At 42.7% G+C, this 26,586-nt stretch overlaps 1 protein-coding gene across 1 annotated transcript in view; it reads right to left on the bottom strand.

Annotated features, from left to right (window-relative positions):
- Nucleotides 1–26,586, bottom strand: part of ERGIC1 (endoplasmic reticulum-golgi intermediate compartment 1) — a 62,944-nt gene that overhangs the window by 3,906 nt on the left and 32,452 nt on the right. The window contains exons 4-9 of the mRNA XM_033926967.1: nt 22,868–22,962; nt 20,067–20,191; nt 10,310–10,414; nt 5,851–5,911; nt 4,628–4,728; nt 3,732–3,854 (exon numbers count right to left, since the gene is read on the bottom strand). Coding sequence (XP_033782858.1) covers nt 3,732–3,854; nt 4,628–4,728; nt 5,851–5,911; nt 10,310–10,414; nt 20,067–20,191; nt 22,868–22,962 — 610 coding nt within the window. The remainder of the gene's footprint in view (nt 1–3,731; nt 3,855–4,627; nt 4,729–5,850; nt 5,912–10,309; nt 10,415–20,066; nt 20,192–22,867; nt 22,963–26,586) is intronic.

Here is a 26,586-nt window from a genome sequence, read left to right as displayed (position 1 = left end):
CTCTGGACAACAAATATCTATCATCTGCCTGTTAGAAGTTAGACAAAATATTCCTAACTCATGCTATTATGATTAAAATATGAGCTGCTGACTCCATTGTTGGACTGTGTGACAGAGTAAGACCTGGACTGAAGTAGCCCGAGCCATAACCTGGGTCATCCAAGCCTCAGCCAAGTGGTTGAATGAGGCATGGAGGGGTAAAGGGGTATCTGCATCAAAATAAAAGATCCAGTACAGGTGTTTAGTGTGAATTTTCCCTTTTCCCTAGCATGGGCTGATTGTCCCTAAAAACACCTGTGGTTCTCTGGTGCTTTGCTAATGAGCCTGGATAGCTTCCCTGCTCATTAACCCTGCCCCCAGCAGAGCTGATTACAGGAGCTAATCCCTTTGTGGGTTTTGCTATCACCTGCCTGGTGCATTCTGGTCCTTGTAGTTCTTTGCTTTTAGCATTTCCTACACTAGAACCGAGCAAGTATAATCGGGTCACTTTTGGGTTACCTTTCACTGGGGATAAATTCTGCAGGGTTTCTTCCAGCATGACAGGACTCTCCCTGCCACAACTGTTACTGTCATTTGGGTAAAAAGTGAAGTAATTGTACCAGCAGCAGGAAGACTAGTTAAGCTCTGGAATTCAATGTAAAAGGATATGGTAACATCAATAGCTAGGTTTAAAGTAGGTTTGGACAAGTTTCTGGAGGAAAACTCCAGAGTCTGCTATTGAGACAGACATGGGGAAAGCCACGGCTCGTCCTGGATCAGTAGCAAGGAATGTTGGTATTATCTGGGTTTATGCCGGGTACTTGTGACCTGAATTCGCCACTATTGGAAACAGAATACTGAGCTAGATTGACCACTGGTCTGACCCAGTATGGCTAGACTTATGTTCTTACCAAGAGAGGATGGGATGAATAGGGAAACAGGAAAAAGAGACTGTATTTATTTAGAGCAGAACATTAACAGAATGGTGTAGCTGAAATAAATAGCTGCACCGTTTAAAGGGCTGGGGAGTGCATGTGTATAGTAACAGTTGCGTTCTCACTGTCCTCTCTGGTGATGTACCTGATCTCATGCCCAGAAAGCTGGGCAGACCCCAGAGAAAGCTACAAGCACCAAAAATCTAACCTAACTTCATCACATGCCTGTTGCTGCTTTTGCAAGGAAATGACAGGAGACTAAAAGTCAGTCAATGTACGAATGACACAATGCTCTGGAAAATGTGACTTTGTAAAAGGATAAAAGCTGGAAGCCCATCACCATAAAGAAGAGGGATCACACAAGGCAGGATGAGTCAGAAGTACATGATGATCTCTGCCACAGGCCCAACTCTTTCCAAGCAAACAAAATCCATTATGGAGCCATTGAAAGGACTCATGTGCAGATCAGTGGGATGAGCACAGAGAATATATAGCCTTTGGGACTACATAGTTATTGCGGGGGTGGGGGGACTGGCATAACAACAGTGTCATTTGCAAGAGATCATCAGTATGAACATAACTTTCAGCCTCAATGATTTGGGGCTAGATGCAATAAAGTCAGTCGGTAATGCCAAATGGATCACTGCCGGCCAATTCTAGTACAGCAATCGATGCGCTACCAAGTTTGCATGCAAACCTGACAATAGTGAGACTCTATCAGGAATAATATCCATCAAATCCATTCCTATAAAAATAGAACCAAAAATAAAACTACTAGGAGTTATCATAGATAAAGATCTCACTTTCCACGATCACATCAGTTCGGTCGCTAAGATTTGCTTTTTCAAACTTCGTCTTATCAGCTCTCTAACTTCTATCTTAGAGACAGATGCGATCAAAATTCTAATTCATTCTCTAGTTATCACCCACCTTGATTATTGCAACTCTCTTTATAACGGACTTCCTCAAAAAGAAATTCGACGTCTACAACTAATTCAAAACACTGCAATAAAACTCATCTATAAAGCCAGAAAATTTGATCACGTTACCCCTTTACTAAAAGAAGCACACTGGCTCCCAATTACACACCGAATCACTTATAAAACTATTCTGCTCACATTCAAAATCAGACTTTTTCACCTGCCCTCATACCTAGATAATCTCCTCATTCCACAACGCTCAGTACGCCTCCTTCGGTCAGCAGATCAGAAACTCTTATCAATCCCTTCTTTAAAAGATTGCTTCTACACCAGGAAAACAAACTTTGCAGTCATAGCTCCCACCTTGTGGAATGCTCTACCACAGCTACTCCGATTTGAAAATCAACTCGACAAATTTAAAATAAACTTGAAGACCTTCCTATTTAGCGATGCTTATTCTTGTTTTTAGATTTTACCTTAAACACATATAATTTTTCTTTTCCTTCTCTCTTTACCTTTTTCTTTTTTTCTTCTTTTATATCTCACCAACCGCTTTCATAAAGCGATCCCATCCCATTTGTTTTTTCCCTCTTCCCTCTTTCTCCCTTCTTCTTTTAACATGTAACTTTCCCCCATCCTCCCCATTTTGCCTCACTTTCAAGTTTGTCTAGTTAATGTCCTCAGTGTGCACTTAGAATGTTCTTAAATTACCTATTTATCCAATTTTCTCATATTATTTTTATTGTACACTGGCCAGATACTTGCTGATGGTCGGTATATTAAAAACCAATAAACTTGAAACTTGACAGATCAATCGCTCAGTGAGTGATTGACACAATCTGGCTCATTAAAAAAAAAAAGAAAAAAGCCCTCTCTCTGCACTGATAGCCCTCCCCAACAACCCCCCCCCACTATGGGCAGAAGGGATGCCTACTCATTTCTGCCTGGCCAAATGCCCCCATCTGGGTCCTGGACCCATGGGGAGGGGCCTAAGGTCCTAATTTGCACATTCCTTAGGCCCCTCCCTGTGTATCACATGGGATACAGAGGGAGGAGCTTAAGGCCCTAATTGGCTCAGATGCCTAAGAACCCTTCCAAGGGGAGGGGCCTTAGGCTCCTCCCCATGCATCAAATAGTATACCGGGGAGAGGAAGGCCTGTCATTTTCCATGGGGCTTGGAGCTGGGGGGGAACATGCTTTCTTACAGCTCCCAACATCTAACAAAAGTAAGGGGGGAGGGTTCAGGGGAGCATCCAATGGCAGGAGAGAGTGGGCATCCTTCTGTCTTTATTTTCAGGAGGAAGGGGGAGGGGTCTTCATCAGCAGAAAAGTAGAGGATGGTTCGGGGGGAGGGGGCCTCAGTGGACAGCAGGGAGTGGGCAATTTTCTCTCGTTGGGGGGGGGGGGCAGAAGATTCCCAGTGCTGCATTCGTCGGGGGTCATTGTAGAGGGCTACTTTGCATGGGGTTTTAGCAAATTTACATGGACGGATCCGATAATGGGTGATTGAGGGGAAAAGCACGCAGTGAGCAGTTTTGTGCATCGGGTCAGTAAAAGCGATCATCGCTAAAGCTGGGAAAACAGGTTTAGCGACGATCGCTGACTTTAGTGTATCTAGCCCTTTTGTCCCCCTTTCAGGTCCTAAATCCATTCTTTGGCAGTAGAATTGGAGGGCAAAATATGAGTTAATGAAGTGTATAAAAGAGTCATCTCAAGAGCAAGAAGTTTCCTGCCCTCTGGCAAGGGTTTTTAGTTGTTTTAAACTGGTGACGCTGCTCAGCTGCACTTCACACCTCCCAATGTGTCTCTTGGTTGGTATGCTACCAGTAGCAGGATACAAGTGAAATGTCTGCCGCCCCCTTCCTGCATTCTTCTCACTCCTAACCAGTTAACTCACCGTGGTAATAAACCTGTACAAGGGCTGCCGCCTCTCTGTGTACTTGACTGTGATGGGACTCAGATCATAGCGAAACCAGATAGCAGGAATAATACGTCCTGTGTGGCTGTAGGCCACATATTCCTTCAGTGAGAAGAAAGGCATAAAGTTTAGAAGCAAGAAACATGTTCTGGAGGCAGCTTCTGCAAACCACAGTGCTCCCCACTTTATTTCTGCTGAGTTACTAATGAATGACAATTTAAGGAGACTAAAAGAGGACATTTTAAAGACAGAACTTCCACCTCTAGAGAGAGTTCTGAATGTAACCATTCTTCTATTTGCTCTGTTTCTAGCTCCTTTCTTAGTGTGATATTCTAAATAGGCACAAACACATATACAGATTGCATTTCACTGGGATGGATGCAGTAAACAAACCAAACAGCTGGAGAGAGTATAACCTGGGGGCCAGTGTATAGCTCCCTCCCTGTTAGAGAATAACACTGGGACAGATTTGTCCTTCTGGGGTCTCTCTCTATCCCTGCAAGCTCTATCCTCATCCTCATGGCTTGTGCAGATAAGGACAGAGCTTGCAGGGATGGAGCAGGGACAGGGATGGAGATAGATCCCGCTTGGAAGAGGACAAATTTGTCCTTGTTTCATTCTCTGCTCTCAGTCCCCCAACAGCTCTACTCACAATTAGGCTGCACATGTTATACAAGAAAGATCACACAAGCCTGATGTGAGCCATGGCAGGCAACGGCCAGACTGATTACAGAAAATATGAGTGTATTTTTATAATTTTTATAAACCTTCCCTAAACAGATGATCACCCAACATGGAGAATAAAATTACAAACATTCTTTTTCTGTCCCCCACATTGAGAGGAATCTGTTTTGGCCCCTTCCCATTGCACTCACCTTATTAGCTACCGTGTACTGGTATGAATACCGGTGCATCCCCTTCATGTTTTCAAATACTGTTGGTACTATCTTTAATATATAGTCATGAGAAGCCAAGGCTGTGGAAACAAACAGAAAGAAAGAGAGAAAAGGGTTTAAATTAGTGATATTAATTAGTTTCCTCTGCTTACCCTACTACAAAATCCAAACAAGTGAGCCAATTTTTTAGTTTAAATCTGTGGTTCCCAAACCAATTCTAGACAATCCATAGACAGCACAATTTTCAGGATATCCACACTGAAAACACAACAGAGACTGGCATACACTGCCTCCACTGCATGCAAATTTCTCTCATGCATATTCAATGTAGGCACCTTAAAAACCAACTGCCTGAGTGTGACACCCTTCTCATCATAGGTACTCTAGAATATGGGCTTTAAACTGGTCCATGCTGTTTGCTTGCACTGGGATTGGTAGCATGGAATCTTGCTACTCTTTTTGGGATTCTGCAGGTACTCGTGATCTTGATTGGTAGCAGGATACCGGGCTAGATGGGCCAACGGTCTGACCCGTTATGGCTATTCTTATATTTAAAGAGTTCTCTATACCTATGAGAGAGAGACTGTAGGCCTCATTCACCAAAGCTTATCTCCCATTCTGTCTCTATGGGAGGCTAATAAAAACACACAATATAAAGAACAAGATCCTGAATCCCAGAATGCATTGGGGTTAGGCATGAAACAGCCTGGCTCAAGCAGCTACCTCAGACTGCAAACCATCACTTGTCTCATTCTGGTCTGCATTTCACATGATCCAATAACTAATTCCAATATTCCTCAAAATGTATTTTTATATATCATCTTATCTTGCCTGCAAAGGTCATGAAGGCTGAATCTCATTGCATCACTATAAAGTCTGCAAGCTCATTAACAGCTGGCTTACATTCTTCCCTGTAGCTGACCTGGTTTGGCTCTTCACTCATGTGGACATGTCATGCTGATTCCAAAGGAAAAACAGCATGCTAGATACTGCTCTGACTGCAACAGCACCTGGAATTGGTCAAACTCCTCCAAAAGTTATGCAATGTTAATCCACATGAGTCACTGAGGTATACTTTTAAAAAGAAAGATCAGAGGAACATGGCGATCTCAACTACAATGTCCAGTGCCCCTACATTCTCTTAACTAGCCATACTACCCTCTGCAGGACTACCTGAAGGAAAGTTAAGAAAAGATGCATACGGTTTGACGTGAGCCGCTCTGCTCCTCCTAATGCATTGAATGCTCCATGAACGTTGGGTGCCTAGAACAAAAAAAAGGGAGTCGGGAGGCAATTCCACCTACACACACATGGAATTTGCAGACAATATTTTGTTGTACAGTTAAGAATATGCAACTCTGCTGCAGAGAATGCTATATGCAAGGGAAAAGAGAATCCTCACAGATTGCTGGGAGGCCTCCCTGAGCAACATATGGAAAAGCAGCTTAATGTTTAGAGCAGCCAGATGAGAATAAGGGAAGCCAGGGCTCAAATCCCATTGGCACTCCTTGTGACCTTGGGTAAGTCACTTAACCCTCCACTATCTCATATACGAACTTAGATTGCGAGTCCTCCAGGAATAGGGAATATTATTATCTGAACGTATCTTGAGGTTCTACTGAAATGGTATTACCTAAATAAAAATTTTTTTTAAAAATCTCTTTTTAGCTTCATTATTCATCCATACAACCAATTCCTCTACAGTGCTCAGGAGCTCTGCTCCACCGAAATACATTGGAAAGAAATCAGACTTAGGTCCTTGCATCAGGGATGTCACGGTAAGAGCAATGCACACCAACAGGAGATTCTACAAGATCAAGGTTCCTACAGCATTATGTCTCTCTGGTGGTTCTATATTTGAAAGCTCAGACAAGCCATAGCTTTTGATGGGAGGATAGATGTCACCTAGACCCTGGCCTGAATTCAGCTAACCTGGGCCTTCTTATTAGCAAGTAAATGCTGCCTGTTGTTCTGAAAGCCTAATACCAATGACTCAAGAAATTCACTAGCCGCACCTCATACATCTATTACTCAGTGCCTAATTAAGCTCTGGAATTCATTGCCAAAGGATGTGGTAAATGAATTAGTGCAGCTGAGTTTAGAATTAAAAGGGCTGGACAAAATCCTGGAGAAGCCAAAAGACCACCTGGAGCTAAGCAGCATAAAACGCTGTTATTTGGGATTCCAGAATCTTGCTATTCTTTGGGATCCTATCAGGAGGAACCTGTAACCTGGTTTGGCCACTGTTGGAAAAGAGGATACCGTGCTTGATGGACCTTTGGTCTCACCCAGTTTGATTTAGTCCCCATCTGAACATAAAACTTGCCAAATAGCTGAGAAGACTTCAGTGACCCCATCTCTACTACGATTATTCAGATTATACAAATCCAAATAACACCATGCAACAGAATCAGCTTGCTCTGTGCTGCCAAATCACATGCCAGATGCTGTTTGGCCCTAACTGATTTAACCCTGAAGTCCCTCTAAACAGTCCTCCAAGGACAAAGATTACTTAGCAAACTGTATCTGCTCTCTCCCAGATACAGTCTCTGGTATACAAAATCGCATCTTAAGGATAAGAGAAGCCATGCTAAGTCAGATCATGGTCCATCAAACCCAACATCCTTTTTCCAACTGTGGCCAGTCTGGGTCACAGATACCCACAAAGTTGATCTATTTCTCATAGCTTATTTCCAGAGACGAACAATGGTTCTTCCAAGTCTACCTGGCCTATAATTTTTTTTAAGACTTTTCTTCCAGGAACTTACCAAGCCTGTTGAAGGTGGTAGTGCTTTTGAAAGATAGTCACACTGTACTAAAAGTTAATCCAATAAATAAGGTATCATCTTATTTTCTTCTCTTTGTTTTATTTGTATTTAGTACCTTTAATTGAGGACTAACATAGCTACCACACCACTGGATCCCGCTAAGAAGCTTAAATTTATTTATATTTGATATATTGCCAATGGTTGTGTCTTCACAGCAATTTACAATACTACTACCGTATTTCCCCATATACATGGGTTTTACAATCTCCTGCAGTGGGTGCGGCTTCCTTATATGGGGCAGCCTATCTATAGGCATCGTAGATAAGCCATCCCATTAGAAGATCATCGTCCTGGACGGCTGCCTCCAGGAATGTCGTGGCCAGCGGTGCAGGACAGAAGCGATCTTTTCAGCATCCAGCCAGCTCTGCACTGCTTCCTCAAAACTGGGAGATATGCACCTGTCTTCTTACGCGCTATACTACAAAATACAGGTGCCTATTGCATAGTGCTCAAAGTAGGCATGTTTAGGAGTGGAGAAAGACTTAAGTGCCACTAGTTTCAGTTAGGGGAGATTCTGTAATAGGCGCCTAAGTGTGATTAATTCAATATTAGGTACCTATATTTTTTGGTGCCAATTACAGAATCTGGCCCTCAGCGCTTAAGAGGCACAGTGAAGTATGAGAAGCTGTGATAAGAATGCTCGTAGATCTGAATGACGTGTTGGATGGATCAGCATTGGTATCTTGAAAGTGATTCCGTTAGTGACGGAGAGCCAATACTCTTAATCCCTTATATTTTCTTCACATTTTTAAAGTTCAGTAGCAGCAATTTGAATGATTTTAATTCTCCAAATATCCAGAAGCTGAACATCCTTGAACAGAGAATTATGGCAGTCTTGCTATGCGAGTACAAGTGAATGTGTTAAGATTCTCAGGGCTTTTACTGGGCACTTGGGAGATACAGTGCCTCAGACATCTTTCAGAGCATCTATCTTTAATGATGAAACAAAAAGAGCTATTTTAGTTGCCTTGACCACATCCTTTGGCAAAAGATTCAACAGCTTAATTCTATGCTGCGCAAAAACACTTTTTTTGCAATCAGCTGAATTCATGAAGGCGTTCAGAATGCACCCAGTAGCAAAGCTCAGGCATAGTCATATTCTGTGTTGCCTGGTGACATCCTCCATGTGATACTCAACTTTCTAATTACCCTGGTCCCATCATTAACTGTGGAACAGATAGTGATACTGGTCTGTGTGAGAATCTGACGGGTGTGTAAACTGGTTCCCATATTATTCTGTGGGACTATCACTCTTTCGGGATCACTATCAATAAAACGCTGCTGCAATACACCCTGATTGGAAGTTAAAATAATAATAATAAAAAAGGTGGGGTTGCTATGAGAATGATGGGAAGAGAGTGAGATAGCAAGAGAAAGGGGAGGGGCGGGGGAATGCATTCACTGTTTATTTCCCAGCATTTCCAGGGATCAGTTAACAGTTGTGGTTAGACTTTATGCTGTATCACAGTCCCAATATCTCATACGTTACTCACAATGGGAAAAGCTGGCACTATTCCCAACTGTGGATCACTTCTATATCTGTGTCTAACCTCCCTGGGAGCATTTCGCACTCATTCCAACAACCCTGGATATGGCTTATGCCACCGATTTATAGTTAAAGAGTTTTGTTTGGTTCCTGCTTTTCTAAATGTGAACATTTCCACTATTCATAGAAAACGTACAGTTCCAGCTATCTCACCAGGCAAAGCTCTCAACTAATGTCATCTCTGGATTATAGACTCGTCACTTTGTCATCTTTAAACTGGATATTACATCTGCCTATCAAGACCCAGAGAGGTCTTCTAGCCCACATTCCAGGAGCTAAGAATGCTGGAGAACTGTCCACATCTCCCCCTTAATCCTACTACATAGGCTGGAAAGCATACACCTATGGGATTTGCATTTAACTTGCATCTTTTTTACTAATAGATTAAGGCAAGTTACGAAGATGGTTTGAAAAGTTAAAGTTAAACAGATATCTTTTAAAAATTGAGAAAACCTATTCTCCCAACAGGATGGAAAAACTGGAAACTTGCCAGATTAAGTGTATAGCCCTCAATGGAGACTATGTTCAGAAATAACAGTTTTTAAAAAAAAATATTTAACTTGATTTTTTAATGAACTTTTCAAATCACCTTTGTATGTTTTATGTTTGTTTTGAATCAAATTTGAGAAGGAACTCCATAACAGAATAGGATAAAGACCCAAACAGAATTTAAAAAGTTCAATTAATAAAAGTATTCTTATGTCTCCGGATTCAGGGCTACAAAAGAGTTTTTTCTACCTGTTTGCAAAGCCTTTTTTTTTTTTTTTAAACCTTGAAGTAGAGTCTGACAAACTCAACCAGAAACCGCAGAGGTGTGTAGGCGTAGGTGTGTAGGTGTAGGTGAGTGTGTAGGTGCAGGTGTAGGTGTGTATGTAGGTGTAGGGGTAGGTGTGTGTAGGTGTGGGTGTGTAGATGTGTGTAGGTGTGGGTGTTTAGGGGTGTAGGTTTAGGTGTGTTGGTGTAGGTTTAGGGGTGTAGGTGTGTTGAAACTGAAATTCAGTCAGGCTTTACCTTGAACCTCTTAATGAGAGCAGCATACCATCCGAGTTAACTGGGCACCAGTCTGAATATTGGTCGGTACCTGTTAACTTCAGTGCTGGAAGCCACAAATGCCACGGTCAGTTCAGCTGATGGCTAAGAGTGGCTTATACACCGCTCACTGCCATGGGCTGTTGCATTTTCAGAAGTTCCCATTACCACGTACCTCTACCATCTCTGTCCCCACAAAATCAAACCTGTGCCATATATTTACACAGGCAAGTAACAGTTTCTGATCCAGGAGCTCACCTGTAGCGTATCGCCAAATGTCAATTTGTGGATGACGTGCGTCATGTCGGGGTTCTGAGGCTGTGCGGTGGCACTGTGAGTAGAAACGTGGAAGTTACCAGGAACCTAATGAGAAACAGTAATGAAGAAAAGCAGCAACAGCTGAGATGAGGGGGAAAACATTATTAATGAGAGTTTAAAGGCTAATACAATGACAAAGTCTCTAACCTGGCCTCAGATTTCCCTGTGAGGGCCTGGACTGAGAAGAATTTGTTTGGTTCATGGTGCCGTCTTTATTGTGGATTAGAGAATGACACAGGGAAAAAATCTGTCCCTGTCACTACCCCGTCCCCAGCCCACCGTCCCTGCAGCATCCGTATAAGCCTCAGTACTGCAATATTTAGCTTATTCCTTCCTTATAATTTTAAAAAGATTTGGGGGCCATTGATTACATATTCTAATGATCAGACACCTTAAACACCTTTTTATTCTATAAGAATATAAGTAGGGTGGGATTGGGATATATGATATTTGTTTTAATTGGTTTATTCCTAATGGATGGGATGGGTGGGAGAGGGGTTCTTTTTATGCTTTGGTGATTATAAATAAGAATGTCAAGTGATTTGTAAAATTCTTGATTGAATATTATACACTTGTAAGATATGAAAACGAATAAAGATTAAAAAAAAAAAAAAAAAAAAAAAAAAGGGAGTCAAGGGGAAATTTGAAACCCAAAAAGAAAAAAATAATCAATTCAAGAGACACACAAAAGGTGGGGAAGGAGCAATGAAGGTGATAGGACAGTGATGGGGGAGTTGTTGCTTTAAATGGGGGTAGGAACTGAGAAGGAAGGCCTGAAAACATTTAGATTCAAATAGAAATACCTTAGAGAAAAAAATAGGCTTTAAGGATAGCCTTGACTCTTAAAAAACAAAAGTTCAGTTCACAAGCACAGGAGAACAGCACTCCAGAGGGTAGGGGTAAGTACTGAAAAAAAAGAGAGAAAGTCCTAGCAGAGTGTGAACACATTTGGAGAAAGGAGGGTATCACAAGGTGTTTGGGAGCGTGTAGGAAGCAGCTTGGGGAATAAGGAATGAGGCTCTTGAATAGGAAAAGGGGAAGACCACCAGACTGAAGGTCAAGCAAAGTCTGCATCATTTTTCCTCTTTTTCAGCATTCTGTTATCCACCCCATGACTTCATTCAACATGCAATTAAACTCCAGAATTCAGTGCTGGGGAATGTGGTGAAAGCAGTTAGCTTAGCAGGGTTTAAAACAAGGTTTGGATAATTTCTTAAAACAAAAGTCCATAAACCATTATTAAGATGGATATAGGGAAATCCACTGCTTATTCCTAGGATAAGCAGCATAAAATCCATTTTACTCCTTGGGATCTTGCTAGGTACTTGGTTTGGCCACTGTTGCACCTTCAGTCTGTTCCAGTATGGCAATTCTTATGTTCTTATGTGAGCTCAAACCATTGTGATATCACTGAGGTTGGCTCTTAGGCATTGGTGGAATGAAGCATTATGACATCGCAATACCAACTCTGGAATGTTGCTACTCTTTGGGTTTCTGCCAGGTACTTGGGACCAGGATTGGCCCTGTTGGACCTTCTGTCTGTCCCAGAATGGCAACTCTTATGTTCTAATGTGCTCCCAGGGTCCAAGTGACAGAAAGACTGTCAGCCCAAAGTTCTTTCTGCCACCAGTGTCATCAACATCAATTTCACCCTGCAAATTCCATCTGTCTGCCATGGTGGGGGCAGCAGGGTACTGCCAATTTTCTTTTGGGAGGGGCAAGTCATTCCTTTTTTGCCTTTGTCGTCAACTGATTTCAGTGCTGGTTTTGTTGCATAAGTACACACAAAAAGGGCAGAAACACTGTACAATCACTTATCACCTCCGGTGTGAGATGAACATGGGGACTATTCCTATCTGTATTAGTAGAAATGGATATTGCTTAAATTCCATTAATCCATTAAACCTTGACAAAGGCTTCTATAATAAGAATAATGGCTTCTTTCAGTTCCACGTGAACCTAACCTTCTGTCTCACTGTGACCTTTCACCTCACGCATCAGATCCAATTTCATGCTCTGGATTATACACTCTGGAAATGACAACTGGCATTTTCTACATGGCTTTTGGGTCTAGTGCGAGATCCAACACTCCTCATGACTGAAAAAACAAAGACTTTCTTGTTTCAATGTACATGGCACTACTCTACCAACCCCAGGCAGGTAAGCAGAGTGACCAGCATCAGTGTCTTGAACCAGGATACCTCGATTGCTTCCCAAATCCCCTTACAGAGAACTGTGAATAAACTGCCTTTTGCTTAAAATTGCTATAAATCACAATGTAATGTATAATGAGTATATAATGAAGGAACTAAGCCCAATATCCCAAAGCCCTCTTGCAATTTTTCACAATCCTCTTGTGATTTAATAACTTTGTCATCAGCAAATTTAATTATCTCGCTACCAGTGTTCCCGCTAAGGTGCGTTGGCCTGCGCGCGCGCACAAAATATTACATCGCAGCGCAAAGTTTCTCTTCACAGCGCACACACGCGTCACAAAGGTAAGGGGAGGTAAGGTAAGGGGACGCATTGGGGGGATTGCACTTCCCCACAATTGCCATGCTTCGGTTCCTCTTCTTCCTTCCTTCCTCCCCCCCCCCCCCCGCGGGACCCTGCGGCACCATCAACTCTTACTCCCTCTAATGTCGGCCCTGCAGCTCCAGACTTCCTCGCACCTTCTCCCCTCCCCCTTTGGATCGCTATTATTTTAAATGTTATAGCCGCGGAGCTGTATCCATCAGTGGAGATGTCTAACCTCGGCCTGCCCCGGAACTCTTACTGCAACAGTGACTTCCTGTTCCTGCCTAGACGGGCGGCTGCTGCAGTAAGAGTTCCGGGGCAGGCCGAGGTTAGACATCTCCACTGATGGATACAGCTCCGCGGCTATAACATTTAAAATAATAGCGATCCAAAGGGGGAGGGGAGAAGGTGCGAGGAAGTCTGGAGCTGCAGGGCCGACATTAGAGGGAGTAAGAGTTGATGGTGCCGCAGGGTCCCGCGGGGGGGGGGGGGGGAGGAAGGAAGGAAGAAGAGGAACCGAAGCATGGCAATTGTGGGGAAGTGCAGAGCTGCAGGGAAGAGTGTTGCGGTACCCAGCTGGAGGGAGAAGGAAGATGAGGGAGGGAATTAAAGGAGATGCCAGGGCTTGGAGCGTAGGAGGAAGGTATGCCAGTCTAAGGGAAAAGGAAGGGGGAGATGTGAGAGCATGGAGGGGGAACGAAAGATGGAAGAAAAGGAAAGGAGAGAGATGCCAGAGAATCAGGGAAGGGGAGATACCAGACTATGAGGAGAGGTGTGGGAGAGGGAAGGCGAGGAGAGAGATGCCAGACCAATGGGGTGAAAGGAGAGATGGAAGGGGGAGGCATACAGTTTCTGGAAGGGGCAGAGAAGGAGAGAAGATGCCATATAGGGGAAGAGAGACGGCAGACAGTGAATGGAAGGAAGAGAGTTACAAGAAGATGAGGAAAGGAGAAACCACAGAAGACAAAGGTAGAAAAAAATTTCTATTTATTTATTGCTTTAGGAGACATGTGTCACTGTTTCTGTGAAGCATTGTATGCAGAGTCCAGCTTCTTGCTGGTTCAATTTAACCTTTGTCTATGTATTTTTATTTTATCCCCCCTTTTACAAAACTGTGAAGCGTTTTTAGCACCAGCCTTGGTGGTAGCAGCTCTGATGCTCAGAATTTTATGAGCATCAGAGCTGTTACCTCCGTAGCTAAAATCCACACTACAGTTTTGTAAAAGAGGGAGGGGTTAGTTTGTGATTATATATTCCTTACTAGGCGAAGGTGTTTTCTGTGTTCTGTGTGTTCGAAAGACATGGTTTTCTGTTAGGATTGACGGTGTAGGATTGATCTGTGCTGGTCTGGCTTGTTTAGTTTTACAATGGGTGTATTGATGTACTGCTCACTGCAATATGTAAGATGCTGCCTTTTCCTAGGTACTCATGTGTGACGTGTGGTTTGTTACTAAAAATCATGTTTTTCTTACAGATGGGGGGGGGGGGTGCCAAAAAATGATGGGCCCCGGATGTTACATATGCTAGGTACGCCACTGTATGTAAAGATACCAGAAAGCTGGCGTAGCAAAAACTTCTAAGTTTTGAGTATTTAACCCTCCCACAATCTCACGGGCACTCGTTTCAAGTTTATTGAGATTTTGATTTAAACGCAATATCAAATATTTTCAATGCGTATAACAAAAATAAATTTGGGGAAATAAATAAAACCATTTGAACCAGTGTTCCCGCTAAGCTGCGCTGGCGTGCGCTGGCGCACAAAATATTACATCGCAGCGCACACGTTTCTCGTCACAGCGCACGATCGGAAGAGGCGTACGGCAGATGGCAGGGCGGCGAGAGGAGAATCGGGCGAGTTGGCTCATAACTTGCTGGCGCCCGATATTTTTGGCTCACGGTGAAAAAAGTTTGCTCACAACACCCGCCCGCTTAGAGGGAACACTGCTCGCTACTTATTCCCATTTCTAGATTATTGATAAATATGTTTTTAAAAAAACCCCAAACAAGCAGTCCTAGCACAGCCCTCTGGGGAACCTTACTATTTACCTTTCTCCATTGAAAATATTGACCATTTAAACCTACTCTGTTTTCTTTCAAGCAGTTCTTAATCCATAATAGGGCATTACCTCCTATCCTATGACTTTATTTCCTCAGAGGTCTTTCATGAGCTACTTTGTCAAATGCCTTTTGAAAATCCAAATACACAATATTAATGTTCATTCACCCCTTCAAAGAAATGCAGTAGATATGTGAGGTAAGATTTTCCTTGACTAAATCTGTGTTGGCTTTCTCTCATTAATCCATGCTTATGTATATGTTCTGTCATTTTGTTCTTTATAAAATCGTCTCTACCATTTTGCCTGACATCGATGTCAGACTCGCCGGATCACCTCTGGAACCCTTTTTAAAAATTGGAGTCACACTGGCCACCCTCCAATCTTCCGGTACTATGCTGGATTTTAAAGAAAAATTACAAATTACTAACAATAGCTCTGCAAGTTCATTTTTCAATTTTATCAGCACTCTGGGATGTATACCATCCAGGCCAGGCGATTTGCTACTGTTCAATTGGTCAAATTGACCCATTACATTTTCCAGTGTTGAACAAATCTCTGCAAGTTTCTCCAATTCATCAGAATTGAATACCATTTCTATCACGGTAATTCCCCCACATCTTACTCAGTGAAGACCAAAGCAAATAATTCATTTAATCTCTCCACTATGGCCTTGTCTTCCCTGAGTTTCTCTTTTATCCCTCAGCCATCTAGCGATCCAACTGATTCTCTTCCTGGCGTTTTGCTTTTAATATACCTAAAATAATTTTTACTGTGGGGGAAATTCTAGAAATGGCACCAGTATGCGCCTTACCGGCGCCCAAGTTAAATTAGCAAACGCTATTTAAAACGGCAAAAAAATGGCACTGTTAAAGCAGCTAAATAATACGTGCTGCAATTGCATCTATGTAGGTGTCTTAAGCTACTGAATACCAAAACAAAAAATAGGAACTTTGACTATTTCAGCCTTTGTAACCAAAGCGGTGCTCAGAACCGTGTAACGGTGAGAAAATCATGAGTCGAGGAATACTCCCCTGTGAGTGTTTTCAATCGAATATCATTGCACCATCTTCATTTGGTAGAAAAGGGATGAAATAGACTTCAACAAAATCTCAAGTGTACTTAGTAGTGTAGAACAAACCCCAAAAATGTTCTAAATAAAGCTCATAAATTAACAAAAAAAGTTTTTTTTAAACTTAACTTGACTGAAATAAAGGAGAAAGGAAGTTGTTTCACTCCAGAGGGTCCTGACGCGTTTCGCCAGTGGCTTCCTCAGAGAACCCCCATTTGCGGGCTGTAAAAAAAGAGTAAAACTTCTCCTCTGCTCCCAAAATTACATCACTTCCTATTAGGTGTTGAGTTCTACACTTTGGGAACTTTAGTGTTATACTTTTACCCAGTAGTTTAGTTGGGGTTCTTAAGCTACTGAATGCCACTGTGGTTGTGGCTAACACGAAGTGGTTTTTAAGCGGCCTAAAGCGCCTATGTAGGCCTGGACACTGGCCTACAATCCTAGTGCCTATCTTTCGCAGAGGCACAATTCTCTATAGGGTGCCGTTGTGTGATCCGACACATGATCAGTGCCCTATAGAGAATCCAGGCCTGCATATTTTTGCTTCCTGCCTAAGCAGCATTTTTAGACTGTCAAGACTGTTTTAAACTTTAATAAACCTGCTGCAGGATTAGAATTCATTAAGGAAACTGTTAAAAGATTTTCTTTGTAGTTCTTGTGATAAATTTGTTTAACTTCTGGCGAAGCATGACAAGAGACATCCACAGCTTCCCCTCCCCTGAAAAGTATGCTTGAGTGTTCAGGCTTGACCAGGAAGGTTTCTGATGTTTGTTCTTCCAAACTGCAGTGAGTTGATAAGACTATAGTGAACATTAGTCAACTGGATCCTGTTCCACTGGGTTAGTCAAGGCTGCACATCCTGGTCTTACAGCTATTGCAGCTATTGTCAATGCCTCCCTAAAAGGTCAACCATGTGTCTAGAATTCTGAAAACTTCAGTGATTCACATGGGGATGTAGTTGCAGAAGAAACCAAGCCTGGGGTTTTGAGCCCATATGCATGCTCAAGGCCCTGCTGAATCCCCACCCCTCAGGAATGGGAGTGTCAGTGGGCAGACATGCAGAACTTGAAGAACACACACAGACAAAGGCCCCACGTCTGTTGTTATTTACGGTGTCTGGGCTGTAGTTCAAAGGATAAAGTTGAGAAATGTGATGTTGGTGTCGGATATAAAGGCTATATGGTGGGGGGGGGAGAAGAAAAGAGGAGATAGATGATGCAGAAAAGAGAAAGTGGAGATGCTGACCATGCTAGAAGCATAGACAAGGACATGGAGTTGGGGCAGACTGGCAATCGGATGAGTGAGGACAGGATGAAAGGAGGGTAGGAAAACATAAGATACTGGAGGCAGAGGAGGGATAACCAACAGGAATGGAAGGAGCTGGGGCATCTGAGAAAGAGGGGAGAAGTAATGACAGAGAATGTAATGTACCTCGCCTAGTGGACCCTGGTTCATCTGGTGAGCAATTAAGCATTAAATTAAAAACAAACAAACAAACAAAAAAAACCATGTAGGAGGCCATGGGAAAATGTAGCCTGTGGTATAACTCTACTCATAGTAGGAGAATGCCAATTCCACCCTTATTATACCATTAACCTAGTACATGTCACACCCTTACCAGGACTATTACATAGCACATTGTCATACACCTGACAAAAATTATGCACCCCACAAAACAAACACCCCACCTCTAACCTACTTCTAACCCTAAGACGGGTAGGGCTGGAATTCCAGCTATGCTAAATATTTACAGAACCTTCCTGCTCGTTAATGAGATCTCTAAGAATTAGGGAATCAGAAAAAGAAACCAATTAAGAGAACAGAAAAAATGTCAACTTGTAGAGCAGCATTTCAACACAACAGTTTAAGAAGGTGGCTAGGTTGAAGTTTCTCAATCACAGTATAATTATATAATTTCTACATATATATGATTATGATATGGGACCTAGAACATAACTTGCTATGTTTTTTATGGCTGGTATGCCCCACATCTTTTCATTCTTTTCCCAGTTGTTCTTTACAGCACGTAGAAAAATCCAGGACACTGCAATGCTAATGAAAAGCCAGCACAGATCCGTGAGGCCTGGAAATCCAAGTTCCATGTCATATGTTCACAAAACAATACAACCTTGGGCAAGCTGCTTTATCTCACTGTATGTTTTTTAAAACAAACAATAATTATGCACATGAACCATCATGTAAAGAACAAGTCTAGGTTTCTATGAATAGAGGAGAACCTAATGGTTCAAACAGAAGGCTGACACCCAGGGAAGCTCAGTTCAGATCCCACTGGCTCCTTGTCACTGAACTCTCCACTACCATTAAAAAATGCACAAGTTAAATAGTTTCCCTGCCCATAGAAAATGTGTGTGGATAAAGATTAGAGGACCTATCTACTCTGCCCATCAACATAAGAACTGCCATCGCCGGATCAGACATTCGGTCCATCAAGTCCAGCGATTCGCACACGCGGAGGCCCAGCTAGGTGTACACCTGGCGTAATTTTAGTCACCCATATCCCTCTATGCCTCTTGTAAGGAGATGTGCATCTAGTTTGCTTTTAAATCCTAGAACGGTGGATTCCGCAATAATCTCCTCTGGGAGAGCATTCTAGGTATCCACCACTTGTTCCGTGAAGCAAAACTTCCTGATATTTGTCCTGGACTTGTCCCCCCTTAGCTTCAGTCCATGTCCTCTTGTCCGTGTCACATTGGACATTGTAAATAATTTTTTTTCCTGCTCTATTTTGTCGATTCCTTTCAGTATTTTGAAAGACTCGATCATATCCCCTCGCAGTCTCCTTTTCTCAAGGGAGAGCAATCCCAGTCTCTTAAATCGTTCTTCGTATTCCAAGTTCTCCATACCTTTTATTAGCTTCGTTGCTCGTCTCTGCACCCTCTGCAGCAGTTTTATATCTTTCTTTAGGTTTGGAGACCAATGTTGGACACAGTATTCCAAGTGTGGTCTGACCATTGCCCCAACTAATGAGCTCTACAATCCATTCCTTAAGAAATCCTCCTTGCGGATTGTATTGAATTCAAGAAAACCTAGGACTCATCTCCACACATCCTCCACCCTTTCTGTGAAGAAGAGTTGCCTTAGAATAGATTATTCCCGAGTCTAACCCCCTTTTTCCAGAGCTCCCTTTCAATTGAAAGACTTGCTTCTTGTGCATTTATGCCATGGGGAAGGGCTTTCAGGTCAGCTGGAGCCACAAGTAGGAGCTGCTGCCCTGGCAGCTTCTGTCAAGAGAAACAACTGTGGCTGGAAGGAGGGGGGAGCCGGCCAGAAGAAGGTAAACACCCGGGGGAGGAGGGGCACAAACCTGGGACAGAGAATTGAGGGAGGGAGGGGAGAGATGGGACGTGTTAGGACTCAGAAAGGAGGGAGAGGGGTGTATTGGGACAGGTTTAACAAGAATCCCTGTTCGTAAGTACGAGTCCAACGTAAGTTGTATGTTTGTAAAAAAGGGACTGCCTGTATTTTTTTTTTTTTTTTTTACTTATATTCCGCTTATACCTAAGCGGATTACAAAAACCCCCAAAACAAAATCATAATCCTAAAATAAAAACACCAAAAAATAGTATAAAACACAAAACAAAACAATGCACAGATAACTTTTCCATGAATTACTTCATTCTTTCAGTCACCACTCCTTAACCACATAAAAAGCTTCTATAAAAAGAGATGTTTTTAATCATTTTTTAAAACTCTGAAAGTTTATTATTCATTCTCAATTGTCCAACCAGATTATTCCAAAGCTTCACCCCTGCCACTGAAATAGCCATAGCTCTGGAATTAGCATACCTCACATGATAGATAAACATATGCTCTCTGATCTTAAGGATCAACAGGCAGATGCAATGCTCGAGTACGAGTGTAGGGTTTCTTTGATTTTTTTTAAATACATGATTAAAATAAGACCCAAATCTAAGACAATCAGCTACTGATGGAATGCATGATGACCCAAACTTCAGGAACTGTTCATGGTCAAATACTTGGATCAAGTCCATACAGGTCATAGGGGCTTTTGTGTGCCGAGGGCTGCATTTACCTTGTTGATGCTGAAGCGTCCTTCAAACCTGCAGCCATTCCCATTATGGAAAGGAATTTTCATGGAGTTATCAATGTGCCCAACCTCGTGTCTTCCCATCTCATCCTGGATGTCTAGCCCTACCACTAAGAGAGAGACAGATAATTACTGACCACATACAGCCTTGTCCTACAGCCACATGAAATAGCTTACTCATCCCGCAATGTCCACTCTTGGCACTGTATTAACGGAGTTACAGTCTAGAAAATGACACAGGGACAAATTTTTCCCCGTCCTCATGAGTTCTTTTCCTGGCCTGGTCCCATTCCTGCAAGTTCTGTCCTCATCTGAACAAGCCTCAACACTTTAAAATCATAAGTGTTCAAGGCTTGTGCGGTTAAGGCAGAGCTTCCAGGAATGACAAAAGTCACAGGGACGAATTTGTCCCCATGTCATTCTCTATTACAGTCCAAGAATTCTGGATGAAGAGATGTTTGGCTAATTTCACCAAACACAACAAGTAAAGCTGAAGTAAGTAGGTAAGAAAACACTAGAGCCTTTTTACACAACAAGAGAACTGAGAAATGGAAGACAACACTGCCACTGTTGCAAGAAAAAAAGGTTTAGCATCACAATCTCTCAGACAAACCCAATGAAGAATGCTTTGTTTCCAGTTATGGGGCAACAGTGGCATCCTGAGATTAACAGTTGTAAAGTAAGGCATAAAGGCAGGTCCACGGAGCAGATATTTTAATATGGAAAAAAAACCACCTGTCTTAGCAAGGTGGCTAGGGACAATTCTAGGGTTTTTTGTTTTTAAAACACCCTCCTGGATCAATGCCACACCATTCCCCCATGTAGAACAGGGATCCCCAACCACCAGGCCATGGACCAGTACTGGGCTGTGGGGTGTGCCAAACTGGGCCATACAGAAATTTTTATTTACATTACAGGCAATCCCCAAGATCAGTCTCCTCCTTCCAGCCACACTTCTCTTCACAAAGTTGCGAGCAGCGGCTTTTACATGCTGCGCCGGAAGCCTTCCCTCTAGGCTCCCAGGTCAGCCGTGACCCGCGTGTAGGAACTGTGCCTGTAGCTTTGTGAAGAGAAGTGCAGCTGGGAGTGGGGAGCTGGCCAGAACAGGAGGCATGAACTTGGGATACAGAATAGAGGGGAACGTTGGGACACAGAGAGAGAGGAGGCATGTTGAGACACAGAAGGAAGGGAGGGAGCACAAACTTCAGACAAAGGAAGGAAGGAGGGGGCATGAACTTGGGACATAAGATGGAAGAATGAAGGGAGTGAGGGAAAGATACTGAAGGGAGAAAGAATAGAAAAGGAGAATTGTGGGCATGGATGTCAGAGAGGGAAAGAGATGGTGCACATGGGGAAATAAAGAAAGGTGTATTGTTGGGCATAGGTAGGGAGAGAGAATTATTGGACATGGTGGAATAGGAGTGAGGTCAGAAACCACTTCACAGGTCGCGGACCTGATGGGCCGCCGCGGGAGCGGACCGCTGGGCGAGATGTACCTCTGGCCTGACCCAGTGGAGGCAACTTCTTATGTTCTTATGTTCTAGGTACAGATGCATGGGGGAGAGAAAGAGAGGAGAGGGAGAAATGTTGGATGTGGTGGTGGAGAGGGAACAGTGGGACGGATGGAAAGGGATGCAAGAGGGATCTCAAGGAGGTGGTAAGAATTCTAGGATCAGACTTTGGGAGGGGGAAAAAAATTGCTCAGAGGAAAGGCTTCTGAGTTAGCTGCGGGAAGTATGGTGGCAAGGAGGGAAGGAAGGAATGTTGGATATTGTGGTGGAGGCAATGAAGGGAGAGATGTGGCATGGTGATGGAGAGAGGTGATACAAGGAGAAATGTTGGGTAAGGGGCTGGTGGGCAGGGGTGAAAGATGCTGCACATGATCCAGGTGATGAGAGGGAGAAATGTTGGCTGTGGCAGTACAGGTGGCGGAAAGATGCACCCTGGGAAGGGGGAAAAGAGTGCTTTGTGTAGTTTAATTTTGTGGTTACCATAATGTATTAGTAAGATTATGTTGTGTGTACAGAATGGTGAAGAATGAAACTGTAAACCTCCTGTATAAATATATAAAATATATAATGTAAATAAAATTATTACATGTAATAATTAGATTATATGCATTTTATTATGCGCTTGAATCCCTTCCTCTGTGGAAAAATTGTCTAGCATGAAACTGGTCCCTGGTGCAAAAAAAGGTTGAGGGACCACTGTTTCAGAACACCCATTTCTCCCTCTCTTGGCTGACCTCAAATTCCATCCTCCTCCACCCTTCTCCCCCAAGATACCTGTGAATCCCCTCCCTCCCCATCCCCAGCATATACCCAATTTCAGTTTCCTCTCTTTATTCATAGTAGGGCTATACAAATATTTGCATCTGATTCAATTCAGCCCCGAACAGTGCCCTGAATACATTATTTATAATTGGACGAATAGTGCTTAAATTTGAATATGAATAATCCAGGCTGCACAGTGCTAAATCCTCCTGAAATAGATACTTGGTCTCCGACTTCACATTGCTTCTGTTATTTGTTATGTTAAAGCTCAAGGCTCAAATAGTAAAATATGCTATCAGGTCCTCCCCTCCTCACCCCAGGGTACTTCTGATGTCTATGAAGTGATGCATCTTCTTGGCCAGTTTGTCTACCTTGACCAGATTGTAAGCTTTTTTTAGCAGGGACTCTCTCTTCTGTGTTTTGATGTACAGCACTGCTTATATCTAGTAGCCCTATAGAAATTATTAGTGGTAGTAGTAGAAGCTGTCTGAAAGCTGCAGACAGGATACTCACGGTCACAGTGTAAGTTCGGTAAGCTGATGTTTAGATTCACATCTATTTTACCTCCGCTATCCTTGTCTGGGTCATCCACATACAGCTCATTAACTCTGGAATACAAGCACTATTGGTTACTAAAAAGCTATTAATCACCAATTAAGAGGTTACACTCCCCTCTTTCCTAGTACGACCACTGAAATCACACACACAACTAAGCAGGTCCCAGGAGGAACATTTAGGAGCAAAACCATTACATTATCCTGCCTGGAATGTCAGGGACACATTCACTTAAGTGTGTGAAAGACAAACAAAGGTACTACACCTCTCTTGTTACAAAACACAGGGCTTTGGCAGCCTAGATTTCATCTTAAGATAGGTGTTCTTGAGAATTCATGTATCTGACTTCATTTCTGTTTGATCCAACGCATTTAGCCTCTCCCCAGTTTTGGAGCCCAGACTACGCGCACCATCATTTACACACTTGTGTGCCTATGCGTGGATCTGAAGTTATTGCCAAAGAAACCGGATACTCAGGTTGCACTGAGAGGCTTTATGAACCTGACTTCATACTCATTCAGTAGGAAATGACATTTGGGAGGAGGACAAGGCCCTCCCTTTCTCACAGAAGAGTTATGAAACTGCTCAGATGTAATCGCTACTAGGAAGAAGTATAAAACATCAGTACGCTTAATCGTTTGGTTATGCATGAACCAGGGCGAGCACCGTTGATTTAAAAACGCTTTTATGCCACTCTCTCGTTCAGGAAAGCATCCTAAACAAGTTACAAACATATATAAAATCACATAGGATGTCAAAAATATCAAGTTCACAGGGAAAACTTGAGGAAAAAATAATTAAGATTTACTGTTCCAGCTTCATCTAACAAATGACCAATCCTGAGCTGCATCACTGTACTTAACACATAACCTTGGTCTTTAGCAAACTCTAATTAGAAGCTAATGTGCTCAACTGTTACATCATGGAAGTTGTTTCGTATTCCCTGGATGCTACTTAGGATAGATAAAAGCAGTAGCAAGTGAGCTCACGATTAAGGACAGAAATAACCGCAGGCAGGGTAGAAATTGCATTGCTTGTCTAATGTTAATGGGATGGAGAACTGGAAGCTGTAAAACAAGCGAAAGTCTCTGTACTTAGCAAACACCGTCACTAAGACCATGCGAGTCACTGTTGGACTTTGTGGAACAGCAATCGATGTTCCAACAAGTTTCCATGCAAAGGATTTGCATGGAGATTCTCCGTAATCCCATCAAACCAGTAGCTCTGAGAGTGACTTGGACACATGCGCAGAACTGGTTTTGGGGGAAGCCCGATCAGCTGAGTGGCAGGGGGAGCCCCAAAGTAGCCTCCTGCCACTCAGCTGTTGGGGCTTTTTTTTTTTAAATGGCACAGATGTTGTGCTTGTGTTATACATGCACAATTATCTACCCAATACCATGCCATGCCAGCCCCCAACTTATAATGACCCTCCCTGACGAACCTCCGATGACCCACCCCAGAACCAGAATGGAGGCAAGAGGGATGCCCACTCCCTCCTGCCACTGGATGCTTCCTGCCCCCCCCCCCCAAAGCTCTCTGTACCTTGATATCAGGTGACAGCAAGAGAGATGCCCAGTCCCTCCTGCTCCTCAGCCACTCCAAAATAGCAGGATTTCCCCAATATACAGAAGGAGGAGCCTAAGGCCCACATCCCTACTGTAGTTTTTTATTTCTATTTTCATATATCAGTACCCCTCAGTGGGGCAAAAGATGGTGTGCTTCCCTTGTGCTTGCAAACCATTTTGTGTTAAGACCAGTACACAGTAGCCATATGTATGGCAGACATGTTGAGCGGTCTGACTCTTGTTGACTGCGAAGTTAAATTTTCTAGCTCTCTACAGACTGAGAGGGGACATGATTGAAACATTCAAGATATTGAAGGGAATTGACTTAGTAGAGAAAGAGAGATTGTTCACTCTCTCCAAGGTGAGGAGAACGAGAGGGCACTCACTAAAATTAAAAGGTAATAGATTCCGTATAAACGTATGGAAGTTCTTCTTCACTTAGAGAGTGGTAGAAATCTGGAACGCTCTTCCAGAGGCTGTTATAGGGGAAAGTACCCTTCAGGCAGTCAAGAAAATATTGGATAAGTTCCTGCTGGAACAGAACATACGCAGGTAAGGCTAGACTCAAATAGGGCACTGGTCTTTCACCTAAGGGCTGTCGCGTGAACGGACTGCTGGGCACGATGGACTACTGGTCTGACCCATCAGTGGCAAATCTTATGTTCTTATTGAGGTTTTCAATGTGATAACAGATCTCATAACATAAATCAAGATAATTCCATAACAAATGATAACAAGCAAACTAACTAGCTGCATGGATGTACATACATTCAGCATGAAGAAAACATATAGATGTGGTATTCCGACCCTTGAATCTTAATAGGGCATAACACTAAATTATATCAGTGAATCCCATATTTTTTTAATGATCTTAAACTATTAGTTTTCCAAGCTGTGGCTCTCGCAAACCAATTTTTAAGTGGATTCAACTTCAATATTGCCTTATGACTCTCCTTAAAAATGAATCACTGACGTCAATTAGTCCATTTAAGTTCTACAATTCCCCTCCTGTTCTTGTCAGTTACACAATGATACATCTGCCATATCTTCAAGGTGAAATCTTAAGATAAAGGCATACCTTTCTCAATGGGGAGGAGGTGTCCAAGTGATCAGTCTGCCTACACCATTACATACACTTCATATTACTCACTCATGTCCTAAGTGGGCCAGGAGAGGCAAGCGGCTCGTCATTCCTAGGGAATGATATGAACTCATCACCATACTTCTTACAAAATCTGTAAGCTTCCTACTCTCCTGTCAAGTCATTTCTTAGCCAGCTGCAGGCTCTCCTTCGTGATTGGAGTTTTGACACCCCTCCCAGTCACAGCTTGGAAACGCTCCTGGAGCAGATTTCATCTTATTTTGGTTTAATAAATCCACAAAGAAAAGAAAAAAGTTTAAAACTTGCAGCAATTAATTGTAACTTCTGTCTCGGGACAGCTGTCTGCTGGCTGGCCTCATCATGATGTAATTAGAAAGCATGTTCTCCTATTACTGCATGTGTGTCATACCGATTGGTTTTTGGTCTTTAAACAAAGTGTAATATTAGACACAGGGAACCGAGTAAACAATTTTAAAATTATTATTTAATTTGTTTAAGGAACAAAAGTTATCCAATATCCATATCACCCATGTAAAAAAAAAAAAAAAACTGCCCTCTTAATCAACCAATTGAACAAATTCAATTGTTAAATTAGATTCAGCTAATTGAACACTGCCTAGCCCTGTTGAATCTAAACTTCACTATATATTGAACCTTGACATGAGAATGAAGTCATAATCAAGAACATAAGACTAGCCATGCTGGGTCACATCAATGGTCCATCTAGCCCATTTTCCTGCTTCCACAGTGGCCAAGTACCTGGCAGAAACCCAAAGAGTTAATAAGATTTCAGAATCCCAAATAGTAGCAACATTCCATGCTACGAATCCCAGGGCAAGCTCTGCCTTCCCCCATGTCTGTCTCAATAGCAGACTATTGACTTTTCCTCCAAACCTTTCTTAAACCCAGCTATGCATATTCGCTGACAACAAATTTCGGAGTTTACCTATTCTTTGAATGAAAAAATAATTTCTTCTTATATGCCCTGGATTTTGAACTTTTTGAAATGG

Source organism: Geotrypetes seraphini, chromosome 18 (genome assembly GCF_902459505.1).
Source record: "Geotrypetes seraphini chromosome 18, aGeoSer1.1, whole genome shotgun sequence".
In the NCBI taxonomy this organism is placed as follows: domain Eukaryota; kingdom Metazoa; phylum Chordata; class Amphibia; order Gymnophiona; family Dermophiidae; genus Geotrypetes; species Geotrypetes seraphini.
This window is presented reverse-complemented; position numbering and strand designations above follow the sequence as displayed.